Here is a 27,812-nt window from a genome sequence, read left to right on the forward strand (position 1 = left end):
TGCTGCTTCAAGACACCACACAACCCTTCTGTGCAATTGTGTATTGGTGTATTTGTCCCAGAGTTGTATTGGACATCTTTCAAAAGTGAAAGAAATGGAAAGAGTGCAGGAATGCGTTGGGAGGAGTGCTCCATGCCCTGTAATGGTGGAAACGGAGGCGGCTAAATGAAGGAGAAATGACGTGACTGAGGAATCACTGGGATATTGTGGATGGTGCAGTCCCTTCGGAATGCTGAATGTTTGGTGGGGGGTGTGTTGGAGGGAAAGACGTGTTTGTTCGTGATGTCATCCTTGAGATGGAAGGAATGGCAGAATCTGTTAAGTACAGAGGCTTCAGGAGAGGAAGCCCTGCCATGTCGGGAGAGGAAGGGAAAATGGCAAGAACTTTAGTATGTGTGAAACGGAGGGGCCCTGATAACAAGAGTGCATAGGAATCCTGAGGAAGGAAGAAGAGTTAGGAGAAGATCTGGTGTGGAAGGTAGTGTTGCTGATGTAATGTGACTGAAATGGAGCAAGTGGGAGGGTGGAATTGAGTTCGTCCAGGGAAAGGGGTGTGAGGAACACTCTTAGCTCTCAGTTATACTTGTCTGGCTCTTCAGCACCATGCTTATACTGTTCTATCTATTTCAGTGGATGCCATCAATGAGACTTATGCAGGTTATTCGAATGGCACTGAACTGTATGGTGGTGAGTTATTGTGTGCCCCTGAGTGTGTATGTTTTAACACCCGTTAGACTTAACCATCTGGCTGTAGCTATTTCCAGCTGCCGATCATAATCAATCCATCACTAAAATAAGTCTCGCGACCTCTTATAACACGTGCAGCCTCTAACTAACTTGATGACAATCTGCATAATAAAATTGATTCTGGGTGAGCTAACACAATAGGATCTGTCCACTGTCAACGTCGTGTCAGTACGTACACTAACAGAGCCTCTCTAACCTTCACGCGGCTTGCCTGGCTGGTGCTTGTGGTGACTGGGGAGGGTTGATGTTTCTCCTGAGTATCTCGCTGTCAGACAGAGGTCCAGATGATAAACACCGTTAGGGAGGAGACCCCCCCCCCCTGACTCCTGATCCCTGAACAGCACTCATTCACAAGGGTGAGAATAAAGCTCTGTGGCAACGGTCTCTGCAGCCAAATTATTTGTCGACGTTAATATTGACAATGGCCACGTAGACATAATAGCTGTGAGACTGTAGATGATTGTTCCAGTGCAGCAAATGTGTAATCATTAGTAACTTTCCAATCCCTATAGTGTGGAAGCAGGCTCATCATGTCCACAGGAGAAAGTGAGGACTGCAGATGCTGGAGATCAGAGCTGAAAATGTGTTGCTGGAAAAGCGCAGCAGGTCAGGCAGCATCCAAGGAACAGGAGAATTGATGTTTCGGGCATGAGCCTGAAGAAGGGCTCATGCCCGAAACGTCAATTCTCCTGCTCCTTGGATGCTGCCTGACCTGCTGCGCTTTTCCAGCAACACATTTTCAGCTCATCATGTCCACACCCAGACTCTCCTCCCTTCCTCCCTTCCTCCCTTCCTCCCTCCCTTCCTCCCTTCCTCCCTTCCTCCCCTCCTCCCCTCCATTTCCCATGGTTACATATTCTGGACACTATGGACAATTTAACATGGCCAATCCACCTAACCTGAACATCTTTGGATTGTGGGAAGAAACCAGAGCACCCGGAGGAAATCCACGCAGACATTGGGAGAACGTGCAAACTCCACACAGACACCGCCCAAGGCTGGAATCAAACAGGCATCCCTAATGCTGTGAGGCAGAGGTGCTAATCACTGAGCCACCGTGCTATCCCATTTAAAGTTGCACTCGAGTCAAGTAGGATTTGAACTGACAATCTTCTGATCTATCATCAGATGTGTTGGCCATTGTACCACTGGCCCTGTGCGAGGTGGTTAGGGACAGTGTGTGGATGGGGGGGCAAACAGCAAACCATTACCAGCTTCTCATGATCTTTAACGATAAAAATATATAACTTCGGTCCTTGGGCGACATCTTTGGTCATGTCTAAGTGGTGAGTACATTTCAAATACATGGATAGGAAAGGTATAGAAGGATATTGACCAAGTGCAGGGAATTGGGGTTAGCGTGGGTGGACATCTTGGTCGGCATGCACCAGGTTGGGCCTAAGGGCCTGTCTCAATGCTGTCGGGTTCCACTTTGAGATTTCACTTTGAGATTGGAACCGTCATTTCTTGGCAGGCCTCTTCAGCTCCCCATGAATATCCTCGAGGAACCTAGTTTGAAATAATTATTCACAGCCCCATTTGATGTTGGCACTGAGCACATAAGCCAGGGTGACCTGTTGTGTTTTCCTAAGCTAGTGAGGTGGCTCCCTCCAGTCCTGTGGACCCCGGGGTAGACGGGAAATGGGGTTAGTGGTTGTCAAGCGTGAACCACAGTAACTGTACTGTGCTGGACCTACCTCCAACACGTCCTCGGGGAACTGAGTGAGTTCACCCACTCCTGGTTCTGTTTCAAATGCTGCATGAGTGGACAAGAAAATCATTTTGTCCTCATTTTATACATACTCTACAATGTCAGAAGGAGCCGTCCCTGTATACCTTGGCTGACTTATTTGAAAATGCTAATTATTTAAGTTTTGAAGAGTTGTTTGACACTAAACGCATGTTGGAAAAGATGGGAAACGCAACAGGTCAGACTGCTATCTATGGAGGCAGACGTACTGTTTAAGGGCGTCGAACCTCACATCGTTACAATGATACTGGGTTTTTGTTTCACTCACTCATGGGATATGGGCATCAGCAGCTGGAGCAGCATTTATTGCACGTTCTTAATTTCCCTGAGGACAGTTAAAAACAACTTCCATTAATGCGCGAGGAGAAAGTGAGGACTGCAGATGCTGGAGATCAGAGTCAAGAGTGTGGTGCTGGAAAAGTGCAGCAGGTCAGGCAGCATCTGAGGAGCAGGAGAATTGACGTTTTGGGCAAAAGCCCTTCCTGGAGGGCTTATGCCCGAAACATTGATTCTCCTGCTCCTCAGATGTTGCCTGACCTGCTGTGCTTTTCCAGCACCACACTCTCGACTCACGTTACTGTGTGTCTGGAGTCCCATGGAGGCCAGACCAGGTAAGGATGGCAGATTTGCCTTCCCTAACGGACATTAGTGAACCAGATGGTTTTTCCTGACGTTGGCAGTTTGACATCGCTAGACTGTGTTATTTTCATTGAATTCAAATTCTGCTATGGTGGGATTCGAACCCCAGTCCCCAGATCATAACCTGAGCCTCGTGGATCAAGAATCTAGCTATAATTCCACGAGGGCATTAATTACACTGTGAAATATCTATCTTGTGCTGTGAGTGATGTTGGTGCAGGTTTATGCAGGTAGCCTGCCAGGCCCAAAGCCTCATTCCAATGATATCTCAGATCAGGGCACCACCGGATGTCTTGGCGTTCTGGGTTTAGGGTTGCGCCAATTTAATATGGATGCCAGTCCCCGTATCTGGTTTTGCTTCCCCAAAGGCAGCACTGAGATTCCTTAGTCAAGGAACATGAGCTAGGCGATACTATCTGAAAGGATTCAGGTTGCAGGATTCTGACTGTGGCTTGCCCAGCCCTGTGCGGAGTTTTCAGTTACTTGTCTCATTGCTGAGAAACTGGAATCTTTCTGGCTTCAGTGAAAAGAAATAGATTTAAAATCCCTGGATTAGTCCTCAATCATTCCTGGTGAAAATGGAGATGTGACTTCAAAACCACTGGGCTGGGCTGCTCTGGAAAGGAAAACTGATTACTGTGATGGAGTGAATGTGCTCTGTAGGTTTTATTTGGGGCAATCAAATTAAAAATAAAAAAGACCTGGATAGATAGAACAGCAAAGGGTATTTTTGTTCAATGAATACAGCCCCACCTGCTCCTTTGTGCAGTTATACTTAGCAGCTTGACTTTCCAATAATTAGATCATGTAAAATGAACCTTTTGTGTGTTTACGGTGCTGTCCGGACAATTTAACTTGAATGCACCTTTAATTGTAAGCTCTCAATCTGGGGAAACAAAACACACAAAAAAAGCATGCTGTATTTTCATGGAATGCAAGTCGATCTTTGAAGCTTTCAATCAAGTCTTCCAAAAGTTCGGCTCAATTTGTTCAGCACGATTGGAATGTTAACTGCAGATATAACTGGTTGATGTTTTGAAATGTGAAAGAAAATAGAAGGTAATTCATGCTGGAATCATATTGCATGGACGATTAAATAAATTAATTGCACTAAGAAATCTTTAATTGCAATTGAAGCAGTTAAAAACTCCTACTCCCCATCCTTGCATCACCCCAACCCTAGCCTCACCACTTCCTCTGACTGACTTGGATGAACAATCCTGACTGATCACTGACTGAGTATGAGCTCCTGGACCTGTGGGTTACACTGGACCTGCGGGCTAACTCTATGGCTGGTTGTGGCCTGCTCTCTAAACTATAAAGGCAAAGAACATCTGACTCTGTGTCTGAAGCCCCTGGACAGAGGTTGGATAATGCCCTTGACTGACTGTGATGGGGTCTGCTAACCACTAGTGAAACAACCCCTTGACGTAACTGAGGGCTCCGCTTGAACTTTGAGCCCTGGCCATTTGGATGAAGCACATTTTGAGAGCTTGCTGGGTAAGCTACGGTAGATGGGACATTGATGTAATACGGTGCAGTACAGCAACATGTCCCCGGCTTGACCGATCACAACCGTCGAGCTGCCTGACTTGTGCCTTTGCTAAAAGGCAAGACCGAATTACTGGGCCAGCCATAAGCTCAGCAGTGCACGAAATGGCAAGGCTGGGCAGAGGTGCCTTGAACATCTTGCACAGTGAGTGAGCACTATAAGAACAAGCTCAGGTCCCTGCTCTGATGCAAAGGATGGATGCCTTTCGCTGCATGTAAACTGGTGTGGCAGCAACATTGCAATGACGTGTGTCAAAAAGAGGATTGAAATGGTAAACAAGTGCATGGGAGATGTACTATGGTGATGTGATCAGGCTGGGCTGTTTCCAATGCCAACTTCCTTGATCGAAGGATGCAGACGATCACTGCCCAAGGAGTGTGCCCAGTGATGTTTGATAAGGTGTCTCTTTTCCAATTGTACTCAAGATTGTATAACTATTGAGCTTCAGTCAAATATTGCCAATCTGCTTCGAACTGACAAAGAGAAAGTTCTAAGGACATAGAGAAAGCTCACAACCCTAGTGACTTGTTGACTTACCTTTAAATCCTGATCGTTGGCAAGCCAAGATGTATCTCATTCTTAATGTTTGTCCTTTGTCACTAACTATTACTAATACTATAGTGCTTCTGAAGCAGTTTCCAGATCTTTCTGCGTTCAGTTAACCTTCAAATTCTGCTCTCGAGTGCAAGTCAGTAGATATTCGGTTTGGTTCTGTTAACCGTGTTAATAGCTATTGGGTCTGTCAATGGTTTCATGGATTTGTGTTCTTACAGACAGCCCAGTGGGAGAACGAAGGCCCTTCATTATCAGTCCCAAAGAAGCAAGCAGCAGTAAGACTGTACTGAGAGGGCAGGTCCTGTACTTGGAATGTATTGCCGACGGCCTGTAAGTTGAAATGTCCCGTTCTCAGAAGCTTTGTTTTCCTCTGTCACAGGTGCTGTTTTACGTTTTGAATGGCCATTAATGATTTGTTGCTTTATCGGGTACATATAAAATGAATTTTACAGCACTATAACAAAGAGGGCTGCCCTGTGCCCTCACCAGTATCGAGCCTCCAATCAGCATCATTGCAAAAACTCAAATACAAGCAAAATACTGCAAATGTTGGCACTCTGAAACAAACACAGAGCTTGCTGGAGAAGCTCGGTTTAATGTGGATGAATGCGAGGTATTGCGTTTTGGTAAAACAAACAAAGGCAAGACTTATGCAATTAAAAGTTGAGCCTTGGATAGTGTTGTAGAACAGAGAGACCCAGGGGTTCAGGTACATAATTCTTTGAAGTTTGCATCACTTACAAATAAGATGATTGAGGAGGCATGTAGCATAATTGCCTTCATTGCTGAGATCTTTGAGTACAGGAGTTGGGACGTTAGATTAAGGTTGTACAGGGTATTGGTGAAGTTGCTTTTGAAGTACTAATCCAGTTCTGGTCTCCCTGTTACAGAAAGGATATTATTAAGGGTTCAGAAGAGATTTACCAGGATATTACCAGAATGGAGAGTTTGAGTTATAAGTAGAGGGTTAATAGGTTTGAACATGTTTCAGTGGAGCATAGGAGGTTGAGAGGTGACCTTATAGAGTTTAATAAACTCACGAGGGGTATAGATAGGGTGAAAAGCAGATGTCTTTTTCCTAGACTTGGGGTTTTCAGATGAGGGGGCATATTATTAAGGTGAGAGGAGAAAGATTTAAAAAAGACATGTTGCCAGGCTTCCTATGTTTTAAAAATGTGGGAAATTGTCGACACCTCGGGAGTATTTGGCTATGTAAAGTATTTGTGGACGTGCTAGGTTTGTGAGCAGGTATACTAGTCTCAGACTCAGAGTGGGATTGAGCAGACTGCTTTGTGAGGAAAGGCTACACAGGTTAGGCCTGTATCCCCTAGACTTTAAAATAGTTGGAGGTGACTCAACTGAGTTAGGTAAGATCCTGAGGAGTCTTGACAGGGTGTTTGTTGGAAGGATGTGTCCTCTTGTGGGAGAATTGAAAGCTAGGGTTGAGAGTTTAAAAATAAGGGGACAGAGATGATTTCTTTTTCTCTCTGGGTGTTGAGAGTCTCTTGCAGTCCTTTACAAAGGTGCAGCATCTTTTAGTATTATAAAGGCAGTGATAGGTGGATTCTTGATAACCAGGGGTATGCAGGAATGTCGTGTTAAGAATGAAATCTGAGCAGCCATGCTCTTATTGAATGGCAGAGCAGGTTAGAAGGGCTGAGTGTGGCCTACTCTTGTTCTTTAGTTGTATATACAGAAATGGAAGTATGTCTCGATGTGAGGTAGCCTAAGAATTATTGCTTCCAGCACCGTTGACTCCATGTCGTGTGAGGTCAAACAGGGAGCAGGATGTTGCTGGAATTCGATTGATGGTGACCGGATGTGAGATGTGCAGGTCTCCGTGCTCAGGTTTACACCATCTGCTGCTGTCATGTGAAGGATATGTTAGGAAACATCTCATCCACTTGACAAATTTACATCAGAGTTGGCACCACACATTTACCACTGCCCCCCCTCAGAATTCCTCGAGCAGGGAGTAGAAACCAAGTTGAACGTTCCAGTCACTGGTCATTGTGCAAACTACTGCTTGTGGATAAGGGGAACAACATGGTTAGTTGTGACATTTCTCATTGGCCAGCGTGGTGGCTCAGCGGTTAGCACTGCTGTCTCACTGCGCCAGAGACCCTGGTTCGATTCCAGCCTCTGGCGACTGTCTGTGTGGAGTTTGGAAGTTGTCATGAATGGAGGAGAATGAAAGAAAGAACTTGGATGTATCCATCACATTTCACATCCTCAAGGCACCCCAAAGCACATCACAGCCAATCAAGTACTTAAAGTTGACTCACCTTTGAAATGTTGAATGAGCAGTATCTAACATGTCCACAGCTAAATCCCAATGTTGTCATGACCAGGTGAGCTATTTTCTTACTGCTGTTAATTTGAGGGATAAATATTGTCCGGTTCACAGACAGCAAGATGATATTAAACAAATAAACATGAATAGGATGCGTTTAGAGTGATATGGGCCAAATGCTGCCAAATGGGATTATGTTAATTTAGGATGTCTGGTTGGCATTGACGTTGAATCGAAGGGTCTGTTTCAGTGCTGTCCATCTCTATGATTCTATAATCACAGGGGAGAAGCCTCCTACATTGATTAGTCAGAAATCACATGACACCAGATCATAATCCAATAGGTTTATTTGAAATCACAAGCTTTCGGAGCACTCCACTTTCTGGAGGACTTTCACCTCATGAAGGAGCGGTGTGCTTATTGGACTATAACCTGGTGTCATGTCACTCCTGATTTTGTCCACCAAAGTCCAACACTGGCACCTTCACATCACAGCTACATTGAATACGGTGCAGCGGGATCTTTTATGTTAACCCAAGAGGGCAATGGGGGTCAGCTTAAAGTTCATCTGACAGACAACACCTCTGACAGTGTAGCGCTCCCTTAGCAGTACACTGAACAATGCAAACAACCACAGTCACAGACTTGCAAAGAATCTATCAATGACCTTACTTTTTTTTTTATCCTTTGTGTGGGTGTGAGCATTTTTTATAAACTAAAAATGCTATCGTGTGAAAATCGGGAATGTGAAGGCTTCTGGGCAGAAGATGGGGGAATGGCACTCTGGGATTGCTCACTTGGCCAGTCAGTGCTCACCCAATGGGCACTCCTCCTGCACTGTTACAATTCTGTGAAGCGCCTGATAACTGGCATTCCCTTGTAAAGCTTGTTCATTGTGTTCCAGGCCCACACCAATTATCCATTGGACCAAAGAAGGGGGAGAATTGCCCAGCCACCGGGCCTTGGAGGTCAACTTTAAGAAGACCCTGAAAATTATTGATGTCTCCGAGTCGGACGCTGGGAAATACCGGTGCACAGCCAAGAACTACTTGGGAAGCAGTACACATGTCATTTTCGTCACAGTCAAAGGTATGGTTCGACCTGCACAGAGTTCTGTTGACACACTGCATACTTGGGGAAAGAGAGGAATCAAAAACGTTTTGGAGCATCAAAGGTTATTTTTCTGAGCAACAGAATTGTACTTTTACAGTACCCCATTCTGTCACCTAAAGGATAAGGTAATTCACTGCAGTGCCTCACCCGCAAGTGATTGTTGCTGGGATTGTCGAGTTACGACATGGAGATGGGAGTCCAAAGCTACCAGAGATGCATTTTATCCCTTCAGTTCGGGAGTTAGAGAGGTGTACAAGGCTATACTCCCTGAATCAAGTCCCTGGATCTCAGAAGAATGACTGTAGAACATACCATTCAGCAGTTAAACAGGGCACCTCAACAATGCTGCCATCATCACTTACTTTTATGTCGTTGAATCTGCTGCAGCCTCATGTATTTGGCACCGAAGGGATTAACCCTAACCCTTGGAACAAGGTAGGGGAATCCCTTGCAGGGTCCCAGGTTCGATTCCAGCCTCGGGCGACTGTCTATGTGGAGTTTGCACATTCTCCCTGTGTCTGCGTGGGTTTTCTCCCACAGTCCAAAGATGTGCAGGTTAGGTGAATTGGCCATGCTAAATTGCCCATCGTGTGAGGTGCATTAGTTAGAGGGAAATGAGTCTGGGTGGGTTATTCTTCGGAGGGTTGGTGTGGACTGGTTGGGCCGAAGGGCCTGTTTCCACACTTGGGGAATCTAATCTAATCCCACCTATTCCCAAACAGGGTATAGAATGTAATGTCTTGGTTTACACCTCTGATAGTCCTTCAGTAGCAAAGTAAAGCATCTGCTTTGAAGCAGAGCGTGAACCTATTGCTAAATCTGAAAGGACAGCCCTGCTAACTGAACCGAGCTGACTGAGGTAACCAAGAAAAATCATCACGGTCAAAGGCAGAAAGCTATAAATAGGACTCTGGGTTTGTCATCAGAAGGCTGCTTTTCTACACACAATCCCTGAGGCTTCATTAAGTCTTAAAAGATTGTCTGGAAGTGTTAACTTTGAAGCAGAAAAGGCATAAAGCTCTCCCAATTAATGAGGCAATGGTTTGTTATTTCAGTGCCTATTAGCGTTAGATATGGAAGTTTGTAACTTAAGGTCAGACAAGGTTGAACAGAAATAACATACTTTTAATAATGTGTAAAGCATAAGCTAGGGGGAATGTTGAGTCATGATAACTCTCATTCATTAATTGGGATTTTGACACCTTCATTGAGATTGTTCTCCACAATTCTGACACCAAGACCCATTGCACCACTTCCTCCTCTCCCTGCCACGAAAAGGAAAAAAACATGGAAATTTAGGAGCAGGATGAAGCCATTTGAGTTCTTGAGTCTGTGCCGGCATTTACATAGATCTTAGGTGCTCTGGATCAGATAGCAGAGTGACAATGTGACCATGCTGAGGGGATGCCAGAGACTGTTTGAGAGTAAAATCCTTACCTTTTGTTTATGTGGTTTTGGTTTCTGCAGCTGCACCCTATTGGATCAGCGAACCCAAGAACTTGATCCTCGCGCCCGGGGAAGACGGAACGCTGATCTGCAGAGCTAATGGCAATCCCAAGCCTACTATCCAGTGGCTGGTCAACGGTTTTCCGATTGAAAGTGAGTACAGTGGCACTTAGCATTAGCGCAGAACGGGGCAGTTTACGGAGTCTTTTCTGTTCTCAGAATACAGACAGGTTCTCTGGTTTGGAAACATTTTGCTTTTGTCCGGTTTGCAGATGCCCCAAGTGACATCAGCAGGGAACTAATGGACGACACTATTCGCTTCACTAAAGTCCAGGTTTCCTCCAGTGCTGTTTACCAGTGCAATGCTTCCAATGAGCATGGATATTTGTTGGCAAACGCATTTGTCAATGTACTCGGTAAGTTAGGCTATGGCCTTGATCAGCTCATGATTCTCCTCACAGTGACTCTCCTGAATGTGGCTTCTTGACCAGATTCCTCCTCACCTCAGTGGTGTGGACAGGCTGGATGTCCGTGATTGTGCAAGGCTTGCAATCCATCCTTTATAATTATGTGCCTTGGGACACACAGGCCCCTTGCGAAAGTTGACACTGCCTGGTCTCCGGAAAAGAAAATATTGCACATTAAAGTTAGGCAGGCAGTGAAGAAGCCCACCCGGAGTAGGAATTGAGGCCACTCACATTTTGTCACTTTGGTTTCAGTTGAATAGAGGCTGCAGCCTGCGTGAGTCCTCTGTGAGGACTTAGTGGCTATTTGGTTTAGTTTTATTTATTTCTGATTTAGTTTAGATTTTGATGAGTGCAGTGAAAAGTGTACAATGCTGCCATTCCTGATGCCATCTTAGATACAGTGGTACCTCGGTTTGAAGCAGGAAAATGAAGAAACAAAGTTAAAAGTTAAACATTACAGTTCTTCTTCGCATTGAATAGAAAAATAAAGTTAGAAGTGCTTAACCTGTTTTGTCCATCCCTCATCCCATTAAAAGCCGAATATGTTTTGGGTCCCTCACCTCCACGGGTGGTTTTCAATGCATTGTCACTTTTTAGTCAAAGCTGAGGTGAAGTCCATTTGGAGAACTGGAATTGTTTTAGTTCTGACCAACTCACATGGAGCGTCAAGTTCAAGAAACGGAATTTTGCCAATGTTTACTTTTAGGACATCAGCTATTTTTAAGTTGAACAATGCTAATACTATGAAATGGATGATCCCTTTTCAAGTGCCTCATGGGAAAGTCAGACAGTTCAAGGTCAGATTTAACAATATAGGATGGAGTGTAGCTCTTCTGTGTTTCTGTACTGTGTTTGCTCAATCCCAGGATATTGCCTGCTGTAGTTGCATCCATTGTGGGCGGCACGGTGGCACAGTGGTTAGCACTGCTGCCTCACAGTGCCAGAGACCCGGGTTCAATTCCTGCCTCAGGCGACTGACTGTGTGGAGTTTGCACGTTCTCCCCGTGTCTGCGTGGGTTTCCTCCGGGTGCTCCGGTTTCCTCCCACAGTCCAAAGATGTGCAGATCAGGTGAATTGGCCATGCTAAATTGCCCGTAGTGTTAGGTAAGGGGTAGATGTAGGGGTATGAGTGGGTTGCGCTTCGGTGGGGCGGTGTGGACTTGTTGGGCCGAAGGGCCTGTTTCTAATCTAAGTAATCTAATCTAATCTAAGAACAGAAACCTTCATCCAACTTGTAACTTGTCCATGAATCTTCTAATTGGACCTTTTCCTCGAACTCCTTTTGCTCACGCGAGCATGCGATCCCTCAATTATGACTCTCCTGCTTGCCTTACAAAATGTCCCATGTGTCTAGTTTCCTCAGTAGGAATTGCAAGTTTCAACTCTGACCTGAGACAGCAAAGGCAGCTGAAACAAGACATGGTTTTCTGAATGAGGCGTGATGCATTATGGTACAGGCACTAATGGTAAATTCAGAGCCCTCCTTTGAGATAACCCTGAAGGTGAGAGCCAAGCAGCTAAGAAAGCAAGAGATGTACGGTAGGTTCAGGAGATGGTGTTAAAGAGAGAATTCATTAAATAGCAGTCAATGTGTCAAATGAACGTCTGTGTACAGTCGGGAAAAAGTGTCATAAGATTAATTCCTGAGGCAGTGATTGAAGTTTCCAAAGGTCTGTACAACTTCGTAGCTAGGCTGTTTGACCTTCATAATTCATCAAAGGTAGCTTCCCAGTTTCTGTAGCGAGGAGTCTGACATCAACTGATAACCTCATGTGGGTATCCTGAGGGGCAGTGGAGCTATTGCAGAAAATCATGTCATTTGTTGGGTTTTAGCTGAGAGATGCCACATGCATTTGTGCCACTAAAGTGCCAGGCATGGATCTTTTCCTTGGAAAAGAATCTAACCATCAGTCCTTGACACACATTACCATTGCTGAATCCCCCACTATCAACATTGACCAAAAACTGAACTACACCAGCCAATGAAATACTGTAGCAACAAGAGCAGCTCAGAGGCCTAAACATTTTGAGGTGGGCAGCTCTCATTCTGACTCGCCATAGCCAGTCCATCATCCACAAGTCAGGACTGTGATGGAATACTCCCCACTTGCTTGGATGAGTGCAGCTCCAACAGCACTCAACAAGTCTGACCATGTTGTCTGCTTAGCTGGAGCCCCATCCACCATTCCCTCCAGTAGTGTATGCCATCTGCAAGATACAATGCAGCAACTCTCCAAGATTCCTTCAATAGTACGTTCCAAACTTAGACCCTTAACATGTAAGGGGACAAGGTCAGCAAATGGATGGGAACATCGCCAAGTTCCCCTGCAAGCTATACACCATCCTGATATGAAACTACACCACCGTTCTTTGACAGTTGTTTGGTAAAGAAAAGTCTTGAAACTCCCTTCTTTAAAAGGAAACTCACCACCACCACTACAACAGCCATTACAACGAGTTTATAACTGCCAGCCCAGCCTGAGATGCCCTTAACCCAGGAAAAAGATTTTTTTTAAAAGTACAGTAATATCACTTGTGTCTGATTTATTGTTGGATGTTCATACACATTCTTTGACCTGGGTAATTTTAGAAACCACGATTTAAAAAACAATTTCAGCTGATAAATGTTTATCTCCTGGTGCATTTTTCAGCGGAGACGCCCAGAATGCTGACACCACCTGACCAGGTTTATCAGGTCATTGCCAACAAGGCTGTGTTGCTGGACTGTGCGTATTTCGGATCACCAATACCTCAGATTCAATGGTAAGGAGACCATCAGCAATTCATGAGTGCAAGCTCTCCACAATGGATAATGCTATTCCACAAATGTTTTTGGGTTGTCGCTAAGTTCCACTGCAAGCCATACACCACCCTGTTGCTTCACAATGTCACACGCTTCAACAGCACACCCTGTCGCATACTCTTAGAACACACCCTGTTCCATAACCCTGTCATGCACAGTTATAAGGCACATTGTTGCAAGTCCCATTTCATTGCCATCTGCCTCATCACGTAATGTATAGCCACAAAAGCCAGAGTTTCCACCAAATAGAGGTATGTCATCCATGCAAGAGAGTACCAAAGGAGCCTTCAGGTCCATGGCAGCTCTCTGAAGAGCAATCTAGTCAGACCCATTCCTACACTGTATTCTTGTAGTCGTATAAGTGTGCTTCTCTCAAACACTAAACTTTGATTTGATATCAGTTATGCTGTAGTCAGCAAGATACAGGCCATTGCTAATCACAGTGTAAAAGATTTTGACACTGCATCTCTTGTCCAAAGTTTCAAATCAATATTTTCTAGTCTTTGTGCAATCTGCTGATGGTTACAGAGCTTCTTGGCTCATCTAAACTTTCCATAATCGTGCACAGATTATTAAGGGTGCTGCCACATCTTGGAACAGTTCCAGCTTCTCCAACTTAGCTAAGCTTGTAGCTAAACTCCCCCATCCCTGCGTTCTCACAAATCTCCACTGTACCTTCAAGAGGACCCGCACATCCTTCCTAAAGTCTAGTGCCTAGAATTTCTCTAGTTATAGCCTAACCAGAGCTTTGTAACGTAAAGTAACAAAATAACTTCCCAGCTTTTGCTCTCCATTTTGTAAAATCCCTTTTCTTTGTTAATGACTCTTACAAACAGCTTCAAACATCTATCTGTGTGAAGCTTCAGGTCTCTCTGTCTCTGCACACCCTTTGGAACTGTACCATCCAGCCTATGTTCTCCCTAACCTACCAAAATGCTAGTTTATACCACTCTGTATTAAATTCCATTGGCAACTTGTCTGCCCGATGTACTAGTCAGTCCATCTCCTGTGATAATGGATTGGCATCGTCTTCTTTAAACTTTGTTATAATTGACAATGTTGCAAACTCTACCCTGCATTTTAATACTTAACTGATTTATATATATCAAAAGAAGCACTCGTACAGATGCTTGGGGAAGACTCCCGTCTCCCGTCCTCCTGGAAAAAAAACAACCACGATTCATGACATATCAAAACATACCATGACTCACTGTCCTTAAACCAGCTTTGTTATTCAGTTTGATGATGACCTCCCTTTTGCTGAGCTTCAATTATATTCACCACTCTTTAATATTGTTTTGTCAAACACCTCTTAAAATCCAAAGGGGTAATATCCACTGTGCTCTACTCATCAATTTTCCCTGTTGCTGCATCAGAGCATTCCATTAGATTAGTCAAGCACAATCTACCTTTTAGAAATCTGTGCTAGCTCTCTTTAATTAACTCAAACCTTTTTCTGATTATTGTTCTAACTTCTCCCCCATCACTGATGCTAAACTGTCGCTCGTTAGAATGTCCTTGCACCCTTTGAAGCTAAATAAAGGGAACTGTGAGCAAATTGGTAAGGATAGATTAGGGAACCTTACTAAGGGAGTTGATGGTGGATAGGCAATGGTTCAAATTTGAAGAATCTGTGCATGAACTACAACGATTATTCTTTCCTGTCTGACTCAAAAATAAAAGAGGAACATTTGGTTAACCATGGTTCATAGAAGAAATTAGGAATAGTATTAGATCCAAAGAGGAGGCATCTAAAACTTGCCAGAAAAGTAACAAGCCTAAGGATTAAGGGGTATTTTACAATGCAAAGTTTAGTCAAGAGAGGGAAAGCAGAGTATGAGAAGGTAGAACAGAGAAGGTTTTATGGTCAATTTCTATTAATATGTGAAGGAAAAATGATAAGTAAAGACAAATGCAGATCCCTGACAGTCAGAAGCCTGGGAAATTATAATGAGGATCAAAGAAATGGCAAAAGAATTGAATAGGTACTTTGGTTCCCTCTTCATAAGAATGCACAAATAACCTTCCAGAGACGTTAGGGAAAGAAGCATCTAGTGAGAGGGTAGAATTGAAGGGAATAATTATTACTAAGAGAAAGGTGCCGGGGAAATTGATGGTGTTAAAGGCTGACAAACCACAATAATAATCTACATTCCAGAGTACAAAAGGAAATGACTCTTAAAAAATATTGGATGCATTGGTGGTCATGTTCCGAAACTCTGGAGCCGTTCCTACAAACTGAAGGGTGGCAAATTGAAATAACTGCACAGAGGCCGGTATCCAATCACCAAGTCACCCTTTATCTACTTGTGCACAGTATACTGGCTGTGGCCAGCCAACTCAGAGTCAGTTCCCTGCACTGAGGAGATCCTACATTTCCCATTAATTATTTTAGGTTGTTTCACACTCCTGTTTTTTTTTTCATTTTTTAAAATTTTCCTCCACACTACCGCTGTTAGGCGGTAGTTATTTTTCCCCAGCACCCATGTCATGTGTGTGCAGGTGTAGGACACAGTGAAGAACAACAAGTGTGTAAATGTTTATTTATATTCCACCACCAGGAAGAAAGGAAACACCCAAGTGGCCTGTGACGAGCAGTGCCCTTCTCGACAAAGAACAATGCTGTGTGATCAAACAGTGAAGGGGAGGGCAGGGATTAAGTCAAAATAGAGTTGGAGGGGAAATAAAACATTCCATCCCTGTAATGCCCACCTCTCCCTGAACAGCTCGAGGGAGTTGATAGACACCGCGTGCTCCTTCTCCTAGGACACCCGGGCTCTAACGTAACCGCGGAAGAGGGGCAGGCAGTCGGCCCTAACGACCCCCTCCACAGCCCGCTGCCTGGACCTGTATATTGCCAGTTTGGCCAGGCCCAGGAGCAGACCCACGAGGAGGTCCTCTGAAATCTCCCCAGCACCCATGGTGTGTGTGTGTGTGTGTGTGTGTGTGCAGGTGTGAGACACAGTGAGAGACACAAAGTGCACGAATCTTTATTCAATTTCCACCACCAGGAAGAAAGGAAACACCCAAGTGGCCAGTGACAAGCACTGCCCTTCACATCAAAGGGCAATGCTGTGTGATCAAAACAGTGAAGGGGAGGGTAGGGTCTAAATCAAAATAGAGTTGGAGGGGGAAATAATGCACTTCACTCCCTGCGGTGCCCACCTCTCCCTGAACAACTCCAGGGTGTCGGTGGAGACCGCGTGCTCCTTCTCCAAGGACACCCGGGCTCTAACGTAACCGCGGAAGAGGGGCAGGCAGTCAGCCCTAACGACCCCCCTCCATGGCCCGCTGCCTGGACCTGTTGATGGCCAGTTTGGCCAGGCCCAGGAGCGGACCCACGAGGAGGTCCTCTGAAATCTCCCATTAATTTTTTTTTTTTTTTTTCTATCCCCACACTACCGCCTAAGTGCGGTAGTGCTTATTTTTTTCCCCAGCACCCATGGTGTGTGTGTGCAGGTGTGAGACACAGTGAAAGACACAAAGTGCACAAATTTTTATTCAATTTCCACCACCAGGAAGATAGGAAAAACACCCGGGTGGCCAGTGACAAGCACTGCCCTTCAAACCACAGGGCAATGCTGTGTGAGCAAAACAGTGAAGGGGAGGGTAGGGACTAAATCAAAATAGAGTTGGAGGGAGAAATGATGCACTCCACTCCCTGCGGCGCCCACCTCTCCCTGAACGACTCCAGGGTGTCGGTGGACACCGCGTGCTCCTTCTCCAAGGACACCCGGGCTCTAACGTAACCGCGGAAGAGGGGCAGGCAGTCAGCCCTAACGACCCCCCTCCATGGCCCGCTGCCTGGACCTGTTGATGGCCAGTTTGGCCAGGCCCAGGAGCAGACCCACGAGGAGGTCCTCTGAAATCTCCCCAGCACCCATGGTGTGTGTGTGTGTGTGTGTGTGCAGGTGTGAGACACAGTGAGAGACACAAAGTGCACGAATCTTTATTCAATTTCCACCACCGGGAAGAAAGGAAACACCCAAGTGGCCAGTGACAAGCACTGCCCTTCACATCAAAGGGCAATGCTGTGTGATCAAAACAGTGAAGGGGAGGGTAGGGTCTAAATCAAAATAGAGTTGGAGGGGGAAATAATGCACTTCACTCCCTGCGGTGCCCACCTCTCCCTGAACAACTCCAGGGTGTTGGTGGAGACCGCGTGCTCCTTCTCCAAGGACACCCGGGCTCTAACGTAACCGCGGAAGAGGGGCAGGCAGTCAGCCCTAACGACCCCCCTCCATGGCCCGCTGCCTGGACCTGTTGATGGCCAGTTTGGCCAGGCCCAGGAGCGGACCCACGAGGAGGTCCTCTGAAATCTCCCATTAATATTGGTCAGCCAGAACTTCCTGATTGGCCCAGATTAATAACACCACTCAAGAATCTTGTAATCACCAAGGTCCACCCAGTTCCAATCACTACACAAATATTTAAAAAGGGAGAGAAGGAATACACAGAGAATTACAGACCAGTTAGCCTCATATCAATCAGTCATGGTGAAAAGTCTGTTCTGAAAGATGTGATAACAGAACATTTGATAAGCATTCATGGGATGATATAATGTCGGCATGGATTTATGAAAGGCAAATCATGCTTTTCTAATCTACTGAATGTTTTTTGAGAATGTAACCAGTAAATAGACCTAGTGGATGTTTTGTATTTGTTGAATAGGTCCCTCAAAAGGTTAGTGGGCAAAGTTAAAGTGTATGGGATTGGAGTGATCTTTTGGCATTAATGAAGAATTGGTTGACAGATAGGAAACAGAGAGGGAGGGAATAAATGGGTCTTTTTCTGAAGTAGTGACAAGTGGGGTGCTATAAGGATCAGTGCTTAGGCCCCAGCTATTCATCATATATATTATGTACATGATCTGCATAAGGGAACCAAATGTAACATTTCCAATTTGCTGGCACAAAACTGGGCTGGATTGAGAGTTATGAGAAAGATGCCCGGAGGCTTCAAGGTGATTTGGACAAGTCAGTGAGTGGGCAGACACATAGCAGATGCAGCACATAGTTAAATGTGAATACATGCCAGTGTGAAAAATGAAGGAAAAGTAATTTTTAAGTGGTGATATATTGGGATGCACAAACGGAGCTGAGTGTCCTTGTACACCAATGGAAGTAGACGCACAGGTGCAGCAAACTATTAGGAAGGCAATGCCATATTAGTCTTCACTGTGAGGAGATTTGAGTTCCAAAGTAGGAATTTCTTACTTCAGTTAGACAGGGCCTTGCTGAGACCATGCCCTGGAGCATTCTGGGCAGTTTTAACCTCAGAATCTAAGAGAGGACGTACATGCCATAGAGTGAGTGCAGCCAACCTTCACTGGACTGATACTGGGGATGGCCGACTGCCCTAAGAGAGATTGGCTTGATTGGTCCTGTATTCCTTGTAATTTAGAAGGTTGTGAGGGGATTCGATTGATACAATTAGAATTCGAAAAGGGCTGGACAGACTAGATGCAAGAAGACTTTATTCCCTGGCTTGGGGGAGGGAGGTTGGGGGGGGGAGGGGAGGGGTTTGAACTGGTGGATACGGTCAATAAGTTGCCAGTTGGAGGGCTCAATAAGATTAGTTATGAAGAAAATATTTCAATTCCAAGGAGGAGCAAAGCCAGAGGACATAGATTCATACTCATCGCCAAAAGGAAGGAGGTGAGAGGTGGACATTTTTCTTGATTGTGAAGACATGATTTGGTGTACAAATGGCTACACTTCGATTTTTTTTTTTGCAAAAAAATGGATTTTCCTCCTTGTTCCTGACTCTATCACATTTTTCACAAGTCAGGAGTATCCAGTGTGCAAAACGTACACTCTAACTAACCGAGCTTAGCTTCCCCAGACCTGGGGGACAAACACCATATTTCATCTTGCACGCAGCTTTTGCCCGCTGGTATGCTGTTTTAGAAGCCCATTAAAAGCTCAGCAGGTCTGAAAGTCCTTAAAGACGCCAGGAGTATTCTGCAAGAGAAGTATGAAATGTTTTGATGACTTCAAATGTCACTCTGAAATCCTGTGATTTAATGCAGATATGTTTTAAATGCAATAATTCATTATAGAGCTCTGTCCTGTGAAGGTAAATTGACTGTTACGTTGACCATCATAGTGTAATTGTTGACATGCGTTCCATTACATTTTCCAATGGAGAAAGTGCATCAGGAAGTGTAAAAGAAGAAAATGCCTTGCTGTGACATATTTGTGATCTAATTTAGTTGGACCGGAAACTTTGCTTTTTTCGTTGAAGGTAGAAAAAAATGGTATGTTCCCTGACTCCCCTTCCAAAGAACAGGCCTTCTGTTTTGAAATCGCAACAATTATTTGTTCTGGTAGTGTTGTTGAAAACTTTTATTTGGACCCTTGTCCTTTTACAAATGCTTGGCTGGATCTCAAAAACTCCAGCTCATGGGGTGATCTAATTAATCCAAATAAAATATAACTTTTATGACCATATAAGTAAATAATAAGTCTCTTATTATTTACTTAAAGGCCCTTAAAGGATTACTTTTCTTTCTCCTTGCTTTTAGATTTGAATCAAGGATTTTTTTTTCAAATTCAAAGAGTTGATCCTTTTTCAACCAGTTTTAGATGATTCCCACTATTACTACATGAATCTTGAGAACGATGCATTGTGCAAAATGGGTGGATGACTCTCAAGGATATGTGAGAATGACATAAGGGAATGTAGGATGCTTGTGGGAGGAAAGTGACGGGGCAGGGATGTTGGTTTGATGTGAGGGTTGAAGCTTAGCAGGCCTCTGAGTAGTGTTGGGAGCGGAGTCTCAAGGTGAGTATTCTATTTGGGCACTTGTGCTCCTCTCACACTCCCATCTTGGCATTGACTGCTGGGTGACAGCGTGAAAATTCCTTGTCACATTGCAAGTGGCTCGGGTGTGTATCTTGTGAGCTGTGAGAGGGCATCAGTCAGGCTTTCCCATGAGTCGGGCCCAAGAAATTTTGTTTGAAACGCAGCATGTTATTGGTCAGGCATGTGCTACCCGAATCGATGGCGCACTTTCAAGGGGGAGTTGGGTTTCTACCTAAAAGGAAAATATTTCCAGAGCTGTGGGAAAGGGCAGTGATACCAATCTGGTAACCCTTTGCCAGGAGCCAGGGCAGGTATGGAAGCAATGGATCAAATGGCCGCCTCCTGTATAGTAAGGCTCAATGATTGTTTATTGCTGAGAGAAACAAGAGCACTGTTACGAGGAATTCTGGCAAATCAGAAACAAGCAAAGGGTGTTGGGAGAAATTGGACCGAGGCATTGGTGTTACTGTAAATGTATTCAACCCCAGGTTCAAGGATGACCAAGGCAGTGTCCTCCGTGGTGACTCTTATGTTTTCCATGACAACGGCACTTTGGAGATTGCCTTTTCGCAGAAGAATGACAGTGGGACGTACACCTGCATCGCAACCAATTCCCTTGGCGTCGTCCAGAACAAAGCATTTCTCCAGGTCAAAGGTGAGGTTCATTATGCTTTCAGGTCGTGTTTTTGGGAAAGCTTTGCTTTGCTGCTGAAAGCATGTCGGCCGTCACGAACATTTTGAATTTTCAGATCCGACCACCATCCTGAAGCAGCCGCGTTATCAGTCAGTGCAGACGATGGGCACGGCTGTGTTTGAGTGCAGAGTGAAGCACGACCCGTCACTTACTCCAGAAATTACGTGGCTGAAAAACAACGAGGAGCTGCCTGATGATGACAGGTACTGTAGGTTCCTGCACCAGCAGCCTTGATTTTGTTAACACAGCCGATATGGTGATATTCCCCAAAAGAGAGGCAAAGGGACTCATCAGTTTCCAACTGATTCAGCAGTCATTTTGACCTTTGTTGACCAATAGACTCTGATGACCAGCCACAGATCTACAAAGTAGAAAACCCCCCCAACCATCATGCAGCACACACAAATATATTTCAATATTATATCGACCATTTTTCAATAACAAAGAGAGCAAAGCAGGCGACAGCATTTTGGGGCACACAGTGAGAGTCATTTGAGACTTAACTGTGATTCCTAAAACCGTTCACCATTAACGTTCCTTCACTAAGTGTGTGGGCCTGTTACAGACATAGGCGAAAGTGAGGACTGCAGATGCTGGAGATTAGAGTCAAGATTAGAGAAAAGCACAGCAGGTTAGGCAGCATCTGAAGAGCAGGAAAATCGGCATTTCCTGATGAAGGGCTCCTGCCCGAAACATTGATTTTCCTGCTCCTCAGATGCTGCCTGACCTGTTGTGCTTGTCCAGCGCTAATCTGTTATCGGCATGATTAGTTAACAATTCCATTAGCATTGGATGGTGGAAGAGGGAAAGACGACTTCAATCACAGAATCCCGACAGTATGGAGGCAGGCCGTTCGGCCCATCAAGTCCACACTGACCCTCCAAAGAGCATCCCACCCACACCCAGCACCTAACCCTATCTGTGTAACCCTGCATTTCTCATGGTTAAACCATCTATCCCTGGACACGATGGGCAATTTAGCATGGCCAATCCGCCTAACCCCTGTACATCATTGGATTGTGGGAGGAAACCGGGACACCCAGAGGAAGCAGCCGTGGGATGAATGTGCAACTCCACACAGACAGTCACCTGAGGCTGGAATTGAACTCGGGTTCCTGCTGCTAACCACTGTCCTTTTTTTAATCTAGCAATTCCTGTCCCCAGTCATAAAGTACACTTAAGTCTGGTTTTGTCTCACCATTTCACTGTCAAATACGCAAACAGGTTAAAGTATTGAAGCATTTGCCATGTGATCAGGACTACTGTGATCAAATCTAAATATAAAGCCACCAGCAATAAATCCGATTAGGAATTCAGGAAAAACCGCTTTACGCAAAGACAGTTAGAACTTAGATCTTGTTACTACAAGGAATGGCTGAAGTAGTGAGTATAGGTGTAATTAAGGGCAAGTTAACTGAATAGAGAATTGTACTGTGTTTGTGATTATGTACACATATAAAGAAATTTTGGATGAATAAAATACATTTTTGAAATTAAAACTAAATTGATAAAGGAGGAAGGGGCAGGAAGCTATGGTGACGAGATGGAGTGGAGTGAGACTGATTTCGTTTTTGAGTGAGCCCCACTGCTAGTTGTACAGAGACTTCCCAAATGAGGATGCGGGATGTATCACACCCACTTCGCATTCCTACCAGCCCCTTCATGTTATTAGGTTTCTCCAGAATTCCTGAGTGGATTTATTACTGACGGTCTTACATTTACGGCCCCGTGTCTGGCTTTGCCCACGCACAGAGGGCAGGCATGTTCCCCATTGTCATTTTTGTCATCAGAAACCTTTGCCCTGAATGCCCCATGATGCCAGTGGGAATCACGTTCTCCCGCCTATCTCAGGTCACAGGTTTCCACTGATCACATCTCCAAGAGGCTTCACCCCAGCAGGATCCTTTTTCAATGTAGATTGGGTGGTGGGGAAGCAAAGTTCCCCTCACCTGCAACCCCCCCCCCCCCCCCCAGCACGAATTAGCATTTAAGTCGAATGAATTCCCACAAATCCGAATCAAAAATAGGCACCCCCTTGCAATCAGAGGCCGAGGCAGTGTCAATGATTGATGTGATCAAGCTAACATCAAATCCACGGTCTCGATTTCAGGCACCAAGCCTCTGGCGACGTCTTGACCATTCTGAATGTGTCTGAGGAAGATCAGGGATCCTACACATGTGTGGTGAACACCACCTTGGACACCAACTCTGCAACGGCCGACCTTACTGTCCTAGGTAACGTGGCTTCTGTTTGCTCGCGCTCTCCTCTTGTCGCTCCAGTCTTTAAAGAATCTGAATCGAATTGAATTGAATTGAATTTATTGTCACATGTACTGAGGCACAGTGAAAAGCTTTGTGAAAAGAATCTGGGGTTCAAAGGTTAAATGGCTTTGGCGTTTTGTTTCTGTGCGAGCGCCTTGTCACACCAGCATCACTTGAAAAGCAGACCCTCTTGCAAGGTGTTGCTGAGGTGATGCTTTGCAAAAGAGTGAATTGGGAGCTTTGGCTCCCCCTGCTGCAGGCAACGTGTAACACAAATCCAAAGGGTATCAAGATTAGCATCAAACCCGTGATTGTGCTGAGCTAGGCAATCTCAAAGCAGTTGGGAGGTAAGGGTACAGGGGCCTGAGAGTCACTACCATAGGGAAGTGAAGACCAACCTCCCGCTGCTGCTCACCAAAACATTGATCTCCCTGTACCCTTCACCTCCCAGCTTGTCACTCTGTTGGGCAAGTCCTGGAATGGGATGGACTCATAGCCTTCCATGGTTCAACATCCGGCGTCTCAAATGGGAAGCTAAAAGTTGCCCAAGATGCCATACGGTGCCCGTTGAACAGAGTGGCAGCGGCAATCACTCTGCTGTCTGTTATCTTTTATCCAATAGAAATAGCTGGCAGCTTCGTAAGTGGCAGGGCAGTTGGTTCTAGATCGGTCCCGGGTAGAAATCTGCTCCTATTTCAGACGATGGGTCTGTGAATGTGGAAATTGGGGGTCCTGTGATATCTGGACGGGTCGGAGCCAGCTCGGCATTCCTCGCTGTGTGACACAGAAAAATATTCCGCCACCAGACGACTCTCCACAATGCTCTCCTCACTTGTAACTCCCTCCTCTTGTCATCCCCTATCTCCCCAACAACTTGCCTTGTTGGGGAGTCAATCGTGTTGACACTTTGTGGAGAGCTCTGCATGCACTACTTTGCATGCCAAGTTGAAGCCCCCTTTAAAGGAGCCCCTTTGTGTTTCTAAATCTGTGTCCTTCACTGATCTTTGTCACTCTGACTTGAGCGATAACTGAGTTGTTTACCAAATACGTTAGGCTGAATGGACTGTGGTACAGGGTTGCTGGGCCAATCTGGCCTGTGCTGTTTAGATTTTCTACTCCTCCCCATGATCAGCCATGATCATATTGAATGGCGGTGCAGGCTCGAAGGGCTGAATGGCCTACTCCTGCATCTATTGTCTATTGTCTTATCAGATACAGAAGTTCATTTGAGTTACTGCCAGAGAATTCACTCAGGAAGCAGGTCAGATGGTGGCATTGTGACAGCTCACTGGGTCACTTATCCAGAATCCCAGGCTGTTCTGAGGATATGAGTTCAGATACCACCGATGGTGACATTTGAATTAAATTTCAAAAATTGAGTTAAGAATCTACCAAATGGTGACCATGTGACACTTGTCATAGTCCCATCTGGTTGTTTGATGGAAGGAAGAAAATCTGGTTTTAACTGCATGTGACTCCAGACCCAAAGCAATCTGGTTGGCTCTTAACTGATTCTGAAATGACTGGAGCAAGCCATCCTGATCGAGCGGATATTTAGAATGGGCAGTAGAAACTGACCAGACTAGGGTTAGCCATATCCCAATAAAGAACAAAAAAAAAGACCCAAGTGGTCATCCTTTTACAGTTCAGCCCAAAAACATTAAAGAAGTGACCAGACTGTGCATGTACCTGTAGAGTTTTGATGTTTGCCAAATGGGATTGATCATTGATACGGCGACTAGCACTACAGCTCTAGATAATCCGCATTGTGTGGAAATGATTGTGATATTTCTGAGATCTAATAAGCTGATGTGCAATTTCTTCTTTGTTTTTATGAAACTAGCAGAAAAATGTGACTGTTTTAACTTGTGCTGGCTACGACTAAACCCTAACCTTGCTCTTTATTTCCAGCCCGTTCCTCAACACCAGCTAGCCCATACGGTAAACTAACAAGTGTTTGTCTGAACACACTTCACTCTTCCATTTGTTTTGACTTGGCTCTCTTACTTTCATTTCCAGCCATAATGTAGCATGTTCACCAGCTTCATTTCTCTATCCATTGTCCACTTGAGGTGAAGTATTGTGGAGGGTGATGCTGAGGCAGCTCCACACTGCTCCTTTATGTGTAGCATTCACTCACCATGTCGCCACCAACATTTGGTGTTCCTTACGCCTACTTCTTTGGGGTTTTGTTTTTCCTCTTTTAGCCAAGGTAGACACATTTTATGTAGATGTGTGTTAACTCTAGATTGACCTGTATTGGTGCTTCCTTCAACACCTGGATGATTGTGTTTTCACCAACTGTGGAACCTCCATTACCGGAATGGATGTTAAATCCATATGGGACACATGACTGTCTGAGTGTTTTGTGTGCTTGATGGTCACTCAGACTACAATAAGAATTATTTTAATGATTGATTCCCAAGGCAGTAGCTTTGCTTGTATCTGGATGTTTTTCAGACTGTCCACTATTGAGGTCCCCTCCATTCTAGTTGGTCATGGAGGTTCCACTGAGTAATTCATTTCCATTGATAACTGTGATGAAAGCTGTTCTCTTGCAGGGCAACTTTCCAAATCACAACTGTGTCCGATTTTCCAGATGCTGCTGGGTCTGCTGTGCGCTTCCAGCCTTTCCGGCTTTTTCCTGAGAGGAATTCTGTAATTTCTGTGCGCACACACTTTACAGTCACACTTGGGCTTTTTGCACGCAGTGGGTGAAATATCTGGTGTGACGATTAAATCTTACACCATTGCAAGTTATAAACACTTGGAGGAGGATAATTCCTCTCATATTGGAAACACACGATAACTGTCTTAGTACCCAGTAGTATCTGTAACTGTCTACTTTACCTATCAGGAGAGTCAGAATGTTTGACGTGTGTGTCCGGGATGCAACAGTGAGTATTTGCCAAGTGTATGTCTCTGGTGTGTGAGAGACTGGAGACAGTAAAGGTGGCAGGACAGAGTGGATAGAGTTGTTCATAAGCTATATGTCATCCTCAGCTTTATTAATAGGGGCATAGAGCACAATGCAAGGTGGATATGTTGAACATGGAAAGGATGCTGGTTAGTTCTCAGCTGGAATATTGCACTACAATCTGGGCACCACACTTCGGGGGGGGTCTGGAAAGAAGAGGTTTATGAAAATGATTTCAAGGTTGACATACACTCCATCGATGAAGATAGTTAGGAGAAAATGGGTGTCTTTCTCTTGAAGAGCTAAAGGACTAAATGTGATTTAGCAGACATCTTTCCCAAGTTGTCTGGATGGATTTGATAGAGAGAAAATGTTTTTGTGTCCAGGTGACGAAAGGAAAACACAGATTGAAAGTAATTCGCAAAAAGAAGCAAATGTGAGGTCAGAAAATGCTTTTTCCACACAGCGAGTGGTTGAGGGTTGCAATGCATGGCTGAAAGTGTGGTGTAGGCAGGTTCGATTGAAACATTCAAGAGGCCATCAGATGTTTCTGTTCAAATTAAAATATACAGGGTTAAGGAGGTGGGAAAAGGCAGATTAATTATCATTAAGTCATAATGCTGATTTGGAGAACTGGTGTTCACATGATGGAATAAATGGCTTTTCTCTGACCACAACAATTGTGTGTGTGTGTGTGTGTGTGTGTGTGTGTGTGTGTGTGTGTGAGAGAGAGAGAGAGAGAGAGAAAGAAAGAAAGAAAGTGTGTGTGTGTATAGAATGGCTGAGTGTACTTGTGTGCCTAGATTGGCTATATATTATATATACCTGTCTTGGATTAGACAATAGACAATAGACAATAGATGCAGGAGTAGGCCATTCTGCCCTTCGAGCCTGCACCGCCATTCAATATGATCATGGCTGATCATTCCTAATCAGTATCCTGTTCCAGCCTTATCTCCATACCCCTTGACTCCACTATCTTTAAGAGCTCTATCCAATTCTTTCTTAAATGAATCCAGAGACTGGGCCTCCACTGCCCTCTGGGGCAGAGCATTCCACACAGCCACCACTCTCTGGGTGAAGTAGTTTCTCCTCATCTCTGTCCTAAATGGTCTACCCCGTATTTTTAAGTTGTGTCCTCTGGTTCGGCACTCACCCATCAACGGAAATATGTTCCCTCCTGCCAGAGTGTCCAGTCCTTTCATAAGCCTATACGTTTCAATCAGATCCCCTCTCAGTCTTCTAAACTCAAGGGTATACAAGCCCAGTCGCTTCAGTCTTTCCGTGTAAGGCAATCCTGCCATTCCAGGAATTGACCTCGTGAACCTACGCTGCATTCCCTCAATAGCCAGAATGTCTTTCCTCAAATTTGGAGACCAGAACTGTACACAGTACTCCAGGTGTGGTCTCACCAGGGCCCTGTACAGCTGCAGAAGCACCTCTTTGCTTCTATACTCAATCCCTCTTGTTATGAAGGCCAGCATGCTATTAGCCTTCTTCACGACCTGCTGTACCTGCATGCTTGCCTTCATTGACTGGTGGACAAGAACACCCAGATCTCTCTGAACAGCCCCTTTACCTAATTTGATACCATTGAGGTAGTAATCTGCCTTCCTGTTCTTGCCACCAAAGTGGATAACCAGACATTTATCCACATTAAACTGCATCTGCCATGCATCTGCCCACTCACCTAACTTGTCCAGGTCACCCTGTAATCCCCTAACATCCTCATCACATTTCACCCTACCACCTAGCTTTGTGTCATCA

At 44.9% G+C, this 27,812-nt stretch overlaps 1 protein-coding gene across 23 annotated transcripts in view; it reads left to right on the plus strand.

The window, feature by feature from the left end:
- Nucleotides 1-27,812, plus strand: part of nrcama (neuronal cell adhesion molecule a) — a 406,165-nt gene that overhangs the window by 311,856 nt on the left and 66,497 nt on the right. For 14 of the 23 annotated variants that reach the window (XM_072552544.1, XM_072552543.1, XM_072552546.1 and 11 more), the window contains 10 exons: nucleotides 631-687; nucleotides 5,462-5,573; nucleotides 8,441-8,625; nucleotides 10,117-10,248; nucleotides 10,368-10,511; nucleotides 13,214-13,325; nucleotides 20,661-20,827; nucleotides 20,922-21,069; nucleotides 22,977-23,101; nucleotides 25,040-25,069. In XM_072552544.1, coding sequence (XP_072408645.1) covers nucleotides 631-687; nucleotides 5,462-5,573; nucleotides 8,441-8,625; nucleotides 10,117-10,248; nucleotides 10,368-10,511; nucleotides 13,214-13,325; nucleotides 20,661-20,827; nucleotides 20,922-21,069; nucleotides 22,977-23,101; nucleotides 25,040-25,069 — 1,212 coding nt within the window. The remainder of the gene's footprint in view (nucleotides 1-630; nucleotides 688-5,461; nucleotides 5,574-8,440; nucleotides 8,626-10,116; nucleotides 10,249-10,367; nucleotides 10,512-13,213; nucleotides 13,326-20,660; nucleotides 20,828-20,921; nucleotides 21,070-22,976; nucleotides 23,102-25,039; nucleotides 25,070-27,812) is intronic. The other 9 variants (XM_072552535.1, XM_072552537.1, XM_072552542.1 and 6 more) reach the window with 3 other exon arrangements.

Source organism: Chiloscyllium punctatum, chromosome 32 (assembly GCF_047496795.1).
Source record: "Chiloscyllium punctatum isolate Juve2018m chromosome 32, sChiPun1.3, whole genome shotgun sequence".
Taxonomy (NCBI): Eukaryota; Metazoa; Chordata; class Chondrichthyes; order Orectolobiformes; family Hemiscylliidae; genus Chiloscyllium; species Chiloscyllium punctatum.